General features: G+C 53.8%; 1 protein-coding gene across 1 annotated transcript; it reads left to right on the forward strand.

Moving 5' to 3' along the window:
• The first annotated feature begins 4945 nt into the window (after positions 1-4945).
• LOC103644684 (disease resistance protein RGA2) lies at positions 4946-6929 on the forward strand. The gene has a single exon (XM_035959038.1). The coding sequence runs from the start codon at positions 5179-5181 to the stop codon at positions 6715-6717; it is 1539 nt and encodes a 512-aa protein (XP_035814931.1). The 5' UTR covers positions 4946-5178; the 3' UTR covers positions 6718-6929.
• Positions 6930-9514: the final 2585 nt, after the last annotated feature.

Here is a 9514-nt window from a genome sequence, read left to right on the forward strand (position 1 = left end):
AGAAAAGCATAACATTGTGGTATTCAAGTTGATCATTGGATCACTTGAGAGGAGTTGAAAGGGAAATGTGCCCTTGGGCCATTTCTAAGTATTTTGGTGATTGAGTGCCAACACAAGTGCTTAAATGTGAATCTATGCCCATGGATGAACAAAGTGCAAATCAAGAGTAAAGGTATGTTTCTAAGCCTTAGTACATTGGTTTTGTGTACTAATATACTTGTCTAAGTGTTAGAAACAGAAAGAAGAAGAAAAGAAAAGAGGTGAAAAAGGCTTGGCTGTGTACAGCCAAGACTCAGCTCTGTCTGGCACACCGGACTGTCCGATGGTGCACCGGACAGTGTCCGGTGTGCCAGGCTGGCTCGAGCGAAGTGGCCGCTCTCGGGAATTCGCCGACGACGTACGGCTAAAATTCACCGGACTGTCCGGTGTGCACCGGACTGTCCGGTGAGCCAACGGTCGGCCGGGCCAACGGTCGGCCGCGAAATCTACGCGCGACACGTGGCCAAGCCAACGGCTAGAAGGGGGCACCGGACTGTCCGGTGTGCACCGGACATGTCCGGTGCGCCAACGGCTCCAAGTCTGCCAACGGTCGGCTTCGCTATTTAAGGAAGGAAATCGGGCACCGGACAGTGTCCGGTGTGCACCGGACTGTCCGGTGCGCCCGATGACAGAAGGCAAGATCAGCCTTCCAGAATTGCTCTCAACGGCTCCTAGCTGCCTTGGGGCTATAAAAGGGACCCCTAGGCGCATGGAGGAGTACACCAAGCAACCTTAGAGCATTCTTGATCATCCACACTCAGTCTTTGCGCATTCGTTTGTCATTCTCAGTGATTCGAGCTCCGTTCTAGTGAGAACTTTGAGATAGTCTTTTGAGCTCGATTCTTGGCCGTGTGTGTGCGCATTTTGCTGTGGATTTGTGTGTGTTGCTTCCCTTCCTTACTCCGTGATTCTTTGTGAACATCAAAAGTGTAAGGGCGAGAGGCTCCAAGTTGTGGAGATTCCTCGCGAACGGGATAAGAAAAGAAAAGCATAACACTGTGGTATTCAAGTTGATCATTGGATCACTTGAGAGGAGTTGAGTGCAACTCTCGTCCGTTGGGACGCCACAACGTGGAGTAGGCAAGTTTTGTACTTGGCCGAACCACGGGATAAATCATTGTGTCTTCTCTGTGTTGAATTCTTTGTGATTATCGTATTGTGCAAGACCTTCTCTCTAGCCACTTGGCGATTATTGTGCTAACACTTAACAAGTTTTTGTGGCTATAAGTTTAAGTTTCACAGGATCACCTATTCACCCCCCCCCTCTAGGTGCTCTCAGGAGTTGAGTGCAACTCTCGTCCGTTGGGACGCCACAACGTGGAGTAGGCAAGTTTTGTACTTGGCTGAACCACGGGATAAATCACTGTGTCTTCTCTGTGTTGAATTCTTTGTGATTATCGTATTGTGCAAGACCTTCTCTCTAGCCACTTGGCGATTATTGTGCTAACACTTAACAAGTTTTTGTGGCTATAAGTTTAAGTTTCACAGGATCACCTATTCACCCCCCCTCTAGGTGCTCTCAACAATGACCGAGCTGTGGGGTCAGCTGGAGACATCTCGATCGGTCATATGAACGTTCGATGCTCGTGTCGCGGTCTTCAGGCGTGATTGGCCCTCATAGAGGCTTGTGCAACGAGTATGCCACTTGCCCTGCTTCTCAATCTATTTATGCCTCTCGACGACGCTGAGACTTATGTTTCTCTTTATCTTCTGAGCTGGGCAAGAGGCCAAGTTGGCGGAGCTGCACCGAGAGGTCGATTCGGTGACCCAGAGCATCCGTACACGTGGAGCAACTTGCGTGCAGCGCTTGCTCGACATTCCAAGTCGCGTTCAGAACGTCGTTCACCTCGGCATCCACCATGGGGCCGCTATTGCCCTGGCCATCGCCCAATTTCGCATTGGGGTTGACCTTCGTGCCCTGGTGATCCCTTCTCAGGGCGCCCCGTCCATGGTCTTCAAGAACCTTATCCAGGGGTACAACGATGTAATACCCTAACTTTGGGGTATAAGATTTCTTTTTCTAATATCCACCAAATTTAGTTGTTAATCTCTCCTTTCTTTGCTTTCCTTCTATTTTTCCTAAATAATGGAAAGTTATTTCGTATTATAAATAAGTGTTAAGTTTAGTACAATAAAACCCCAGGGAAGTTTCGATTACTGCATCTGTTGGAGTACACATTCTTTTGATTGATGAATTTACTTGTTGTGAATTCTTCTCATTTGTGAATTTGTGCTCGAGCTTGAAATTAAATAGGAGGAAATATAAAAAAAGAAAGAGAGAAAAGAAAAGGAAAAAAATAAATAAATAAGGGGAAAGCCCAGCTTCTCTGCCATCCCAGCCTGCTCGACCTCCCCGGCCCACGCCCTCCCCCCCTCGCCCCGGCCTAACCCTCCCCTGCCGACCGAGCAGCCCGCGTCCCCGTCTCGGGCTCTCGGCCCACCCAACTATGCCCCCCTGCGCGTAACCCCCGCAGCCCAGCAAGCATGCCCCAGGCCTGCCCCGTGTGCCCCCGCCAGCGCTACACCTGTCCGCGCGCATACACGCCCCGTGAGCCACCAACTGCAGTCGGTCACCCTGTTCATCTTCCCCATAGAGTCGGAACCGCCTGGCCCCACGTCCCCACTCCTCTACGCAGTTCAACCCTGCCTCTCCTCCTCTTCCCCCACACGTAGCAGCAGACGAGCAGGAGCCTGCGCCCGGAGTTGCGCCCGCGTCGAGCTCGTCCTGCCGCCTCGCCATCGTCGTGTGTGTTCTCCCTCGCCGTCCTTTCTTCCGACAAGGCCTTTTCTGATTGTGATATATTTCCAAGCTTCAAAGAATCGACGGTCAAGCTCCGACGACCAAGTGAACAAGCTCCTCGAGTTGTACAAGGTTGAAGATCAGCATCTGTTTGGTGAAGACAAGTGTTCTCTGACCTATTTATGTTCACATGATAATTCATTTTCCCGCATTATATAATTGAAACATAAGGATTGACTAGCTTTCTATTTACCTTGTACTTGATTAATTTTGAATCATTTTGGTTAGCTTTATGCTAGCGCTCTAATTTAATCAATGAACATGATGAGATATAATGTTTTACATTCTGATTATGATTATGAGCTTGTCATACTAAAGGAGACGCGTGTTGTTTTCCGAGTACTTCTCTGTAAGGACCTGTTCGTTGGATGATCACCCGAAAAACAGTGCAGCTATGAGGGTGTTATGAGACGCTCTTAGCTGATTAATTAACCTTCTAAATTGGTCTGTCAATCAATCAACCTACAAAGCTGGAGGACTGTCGACGACAAACATGACACATAAACAGTGGCGGAGGACGAAAAAAATAGGTATGGCTCGTGCTTGTGGTAATGAAACACCGCAAGAGTTTTCTCAAGCATTAGCTTGTAGAAGAAAGGAAGTCACGAAGAATAAGAAGTGCAGGTACCTCGTAGTCGTCGGGCTCCTCGGGAGTTGTCGGCGGCGGAGATGAGGAAGAGCCGAAGAGGTGGAGGAGGCGCAGCACACGCGGAGGCCGTGGCGACATCGCTGAGAGAGCGAAAGCGGAACCTCAGCAGACGGTGGTCCCGCCGGCGGACGGCAGCGGAGGATGAGAAGGAAGGGGAGGCTGCCGCCCGGGCGCCGGCGAGCAAGCAACAGGAGAGCGCCATTGCTGCTTACAGTAGAAATTGGGGGCCGCTTTCATTCGAATAGGAATAGTCGGACGGACCTGCTCGGCGGACGGCGAAGCCGGAAGGCACAGCGGCTCGGCCTCGGCGGACGGAGCACGGAGGGACAGGCCCGCGGCCCGCAGGCGGACAGCAGCTCGGCGCCTCGGCGGACGGAGGCACAGGGGCGGAGCCGCGGAGGGACAGAGAGAGGCCCCAGCCGGACAGGCGGACAGCGGCTCGGCGTCGAGCCGTCGGCGGACGGGGACATCGGCGGACGGCCGGACGGGGACAGCGGCGGCGGCTAACGGAGGAAGGCTGGCCGCTGGTGGAAGGCACTAGCAGTCTGGCACTGTGGCACAACGGCGGGCGGCGGCTGGCCGAGAATCGTGAGGGGCTGAGGGTTAGCGGCGGCTGACCAAGCTGGGCGCGTGGGCCGGCGGACGGAGCTGCTAATCTGTTTTTTTTGGTATGGCTTGGGCCATAATAAGCCATAATGGGCCCTCCGCCCCTGCACATAAATGAAGTAGTAGTCTAGGTTTCCCTCCGAGCGTCAAGCCAGCTATGGCCATGTTCTTGATCTTGCATGCAACAGAGGCAACAAGGGAACCAAATCCAGCCACGCACATAGCAGAGCATTTCCGTCCACCATCTGCTTCAAAATACTAACTTGTCTTCTTCTTTTTTGTTCCTAGTATGTAGGTTCATGTTGCTGTCACTGTATATGTTGCCTTGTGAGACATGGATTGGTGGCCGGGGTCTAAAATAAGATGCTGTCATGCTGATGGTCACAGGTTGGCGACCATGGCCACCAAGTCTTGGCCGTCCAGTTAAACAAAGGCTACCCTGGTTGAAGTTTGGTGCCCATGCTGATACGGTACATTGAGAGCTTTGTCCAGGCTCCATCCGAGTGCTGGTCTGCCGCTGCATGCAAACAGCTATCAGGGATGTACCTGAGCTCTCAACTACCATGGTGGCCACGGAGATGATGAGCATTGAGCAAAGATCGATCACCATCACGGTCGCCCTTGGCGGTACGGCAGGGAGCGAGCACGAAACCAGGAGGGCCGGGGTCAATCAAAACCCTTGCCCGAACGAAAAAAAATTCTATAGATACCGGATGTAAATACTATCTTTTACAGTCCCTCTACCTCTCACATCCACTACTTGGAGCCCTATAAAGACAGATCAAAATTTACAAAATAATTCTTTATTAATTTGTTTTTCTTCTATTTATATATAACAGCAGCTGGTGTAAGTGAGGGACTGTAAAATAGAATCTTTACATCCTAGGTGTAAAGAATTTTTTTCCTACACGGGCCAGGGCAGAGCGAGCGACACGGCTGGAGCGTATGCGTATCGTAGCCTCGTAGGTGTCGTCGACACGACACGGGCTCGGACGTCGTCCATCTATATATCTTCTTCCATTCCCGGCCCAGCCGCCGCCGGCCACAGTGGAGGACTGGTGGGTGAGCGAGTGAGCTGGCTAGTATGGACTTCACCAGGGAAGTCGTTGTCCCGGCGGCGCTGTCCGAGATCCTCGGCCGGATCTTCGCCTTCCTCTTCGACAGCTTGCCCCGGCCCTCGCGGGGCGCCCGGGAGCTGCACCGGCGGCGGCTGGAGCGGCTGCTGGGCAATATCGCCAGCATGGTCGAGGAGGCCGAGGGCCGCCACATCACCAACCAGCAGCTGCTCTCCCACCTCAAGGCGCTCACCGCGGGGATGTACCGCGGCCGCTTCACGCTCGAGGTGACGGACCTCGACGACGTCGTCAGCAGGAACGGCGACGGCGACGACGAGGACGCGGGTGACGGCGACGCCACGACTGCCGCCGCCAGTAGTGCAGGCAAGAGGTCGTTCGCGCTCTGCCGGTCGTTCAGCAGGGCGAAGCGTTCCCGCGTGACGGGCCTGATCGCGGGCGGCGACGGGGGCACCGAGAGGCTGGTCGCCGTGGCCGAGGAGCTGGAGGGCCTGACGCGCGACTACATGCGCGAGTTCATCCTGCTGGTGCAGGGGTACCCGCGGAAGGTGCACCGGCCGGTGCGCACGACGCTGTACATGGACCGCTGCGTATTCGGCCGCCACGTCGAGAAGGAGCGCGTGGTGGACTTCCTGCTGCAGCACGCGCCCAGCGGGCGGGCGCCGTACCTGAGCGCGCTCGCCGTGGTGGGCGCCAAGAAGGTGGGCAAGACGACGCTGGTGAAGCACGCGTGCGACGACGAGCGCGTGCGCGGCCACTTCGTGCGCATCGAGTGGTTCGAGACGCCCGACGTGGTGCGGGCGGGGGGCCTGCCGGGGCAGTACCTGTGGGAGAGCGGCGGGCCGGAGTACCTCGCCGGCGTGCGCCACATCCTCAGCGAGCCGCGGTTCGCGAACGCGGCGGGGCCGTCGCTGCTCGTGTTCGAGGACGCCTGGCCCATGGACGAGTCGGCGTGGGCCGCGCTGGCGTCGTCCCCGACCCCGCTCGGCGACGGGAGCAAGCTCCTGCTCACGTGCCGCGACGCCGACCTCGCCCGGCTCGGCACGGCGGACCCCGTGGTGCTGCACAGGCTGCAGCGGGAGGAGTACTGGTACTACTTCAAAGCGTTCGCCTTCGGCGGCGCCGACCCGCGGGACCACCCGCGGGTCGCGGCGGTGGCGCGGGAGATCTCCGAGCACCTGGAGCGCACGTTCCTCGACGCGCGGGTGCTCGGCACGCTGCTCAGGGCCAACTTCGACGCCCGGTTCTGGCGGAGGGTGCTCGCCGCCATCGTCAGCTGCGAGCGCCGGCCCATGCACGTTGGAGTGCTGCTCGAGCTACTGCCCGTGCGCGGCAGGCTGCAGTCGTATGGGTACTGCCGGAGCCCGCCAAAGTTCACCGTGCAGGACGTGCTCACCGCGCGACCGAGTGGTCGTGACGGTGGCTCAGGCTCGGGCTCGGAGGAAGGCTTCACTGTCCATCTCTGCAAGGAGACGCTGTACATGGATCACTGGTATAGCATCACCTTCAAGAACGATGGTGAGGCGACGCCGCCCGTCGTGACGACCTAGTTTGGTTGTTATAGGCCGGTGCAACGCTTTTGTACGGTTTTTTCTCACCTTTTTTTTTGCTGTGTTCGATCGACACGATGGTTGTATCGTGCGTTTCCACGTAAACTGCCCACATATTCAGAACAGCAACTACGACCATATGTATTGTCCAATTTCATGTTCGTGGTCCTTCGCACGATTCGACCGCGGCGAAGGAGAGATCGCGTCCACTTTTTTCTCCTCCTATTTTTCTTTCCTTTTACGGATACGAATTATTTTTTCTGTCTGTAAAAACTATGGAGCAAGGAATCACAAAATTGTCCTTGTTTGGGTGCAAAGGGGTGTTTGAAAACAAATTATTTCTGGAGTTTTGAGGCAAATCATGGCAGTGGCGGATTTAAAGCTAGGATGGTCTAATCTTATGAAAATCAAAATAAATAGATAAATTTACATTTTAAATCCTACAGAGGGTTTACATTTTAAATAATGGCAGTGGCAGATTTACATTTTAAGAATCAAAAGAAATAAATAATTCAAAAAAACTATATACTTTAGTAGGATCAAAATCAGAGGGTGTACCGGGGCACCCTGTCCACCCTCTGGATATGCCACTGAATCATGGTATTGGAGAATACCATGGTATTTTCTGTTAAGAGGTGTTTGGCTACATTATAAAAAAAATCGGTTTTGAATACACCGTCTACTCCCGGACCGGCAGTACCTACTTCTGGCGGCCCTTTAGGAACATAGATCATCTCCACAAACCAACACAGATCTTTTGTGCACACTTTGTCCACACTCATGTGCACCCGAGAAAACTTTTCGGTCGGTCACTCATCCTAAGATTGCTCTGGACCAGACATGCTTAAATCCAGAGGTTATTTTGAGATAGACTTTCAAAAAAGAAAATGTACCTTGTTGGTATGAGTATTATATCAATCCTATTAATTCTTGTGCCAAGATATCACATTTCTAGAGGTTGCAAAATTGGACCTCTTTTTTGAATCGAATATACTGTTTTCCCATACTCAATTAACAACTACTAATGGCTTGTTTGGGAGTAAGACGATTATAGAGGATGGAGGGGGCCAAAATCTTTTACTAATCAGTTTTAAATAGTAAGATATTTTAACCCCTCAATCACCTTCTCCCAAACAAACCCTAAATATGTTAATTCATGACTGAAAAGACATCAATGTCCTTTGCAAGATTATCCATATTTTGTATTTGTTATTGTAGAAATGAGCCCATTTTCACAATCCACGGATTTGTTCCTTTTCTTTTAAAAACAGATTTCTCCATACTTTTAAAATAAATTGTTTGAATTCAAATGTGGACAAAATTATGAAATAATTTCCTACATTATTGTGTTTTGACAACATTTTTACACACAATCACAACCCCACAATAAATTTAGCGACAAGTTTACAACACTTGCATATACTAACCGAATTTGACATGGATACATCTAAGTCCATTCAAATATACAAACAACTGCGACCTCATGCATCAAGTCCATAAAAAGATGCAAACATATGTGGCCTTGGATATTATGATCCCATCTCACTTCTATATTTCAGTCACTATCATCACAAAACTCATCCATTGTTTTAGGGTAGTGAGGGTTGTCACATTCATTGTCGGCGTTTCGACCCCGGGGGGTCCCTGGTCCGACGAGTAAATTGTCGCTGCGTGTCCCAGCCTAGATGGGTCGGCGCGAGACGGAACACAAGGGGGAGAACAGTAAGGGGAAACCTCAGCCTCGTGTTGTCCTGCGCCCAGGGCGGATGCGCTTGCAGTAGGGGGTTACAAGCGTTCGCGAGGGAGGGAGGGAGAGAGAGAGCCTGTGTGTCAGCCCGTTCTCCCGCGCTGCCACCTTCTCGTACGAGAGCCCTGGACCTTCCTTTTATAGATGTAAGGAGAGGGCCTAGGTGTACAATGGGGGGTGTAGCAATGTGCTAACGTGTCTAGCAAAGGGGAGCCAGAGCCCTATGTACATGCCGTCGTGGCTGTCGGAGAGGTGTTGCTGCCTTGTTCATGTGATGTCGTGGCCGTCAGAGGAGCGCTTGAGCCCTGTAGGAGCACAGTTGTCGGAGCTGTCGGGTCCTTGCTGACGTCTCCCTGCTTTCGTAAGGGGTTGAGAACCGCCGTCGTCATGGAGCACGCGGGGTGCCATCGTTACCTGTTTTACCGGGGCGAGCCAGATGGGACGCCGGTCTTGTTCCCCGTAGCCTGAGCTAGCTAGGGGTAGGGTAATGATGGGCCCCCCTGTGACGTGGTCGGTCTGAGCCCGAGGTCGGGCGAGGTGGTGACTCCTCCGAGGTCGAGGCTGAGTCCGAGCCCTGGGGTCGGGCGAGGCGGAGACCGTCTTCCGGAGTCGAGGTTGAGTCCGAGCCCTGGGGTCGGGCGAGGCGGAGACCGTCTTCCGAGGTCGAGGTGGAGTCCGAGCCCTGGGGTCGGGCGAGGCGGAGACCGTCTTCCGAAGTCGGGGTTGAGTCCGAGCCCTGGGGTCGGGCGAGGTGGAGACCGTCTTCCGAGGTCGAGGTGGAGTCCGAGCCCTGGGGTCGGGCGAGGCGGAGACCGTCTTCCGGAGTCGGGGTTGAGTCCGAGCCCTAGGGTCGGGCGAGGCGGAGACCGTCTTCCGGAGTCGAGGTGGAGTCCGAGCCCTGGGGTCGGGCGAGGCGTAGACCGTCTTCCGGAGTCGAGGTTGAGTCTGAGCCCTGGGGTCGGGCGAGGCGGAGACCGTCTTCTAAGGCCAAGACGGGGGCCGAGCCCTGGGGTCGGGCGAGGCGGAGCTTCCTATGGCGCCCGAGGCTGG

This window comes from Zea mays, chromosome 5 (genome assembly GCF_902167145.1).
Source record: "Zea mays cultivar B73 chromosome 5, Zm-B73-REFERENCE-NAM-5.0, whole genome shotgun sequence".
Taxonomy (NCBI): domain Eukaryota; kingdom Viridiplantae; phylum Streptophyta; class Magnoliopsida; order Poales; family Poaceae; genus Zea; species Zea mays.

Bases quoted from the DNA above. Each gene is read 5' to 3' on its own strand.
- LOC103644684 (XM_035959038.1), top strand. From the start codon at position 5,179: ATGGACTTCACCAGGGAAGTCGTTGTCCCGGCGGCGCTGTCCGAGATC.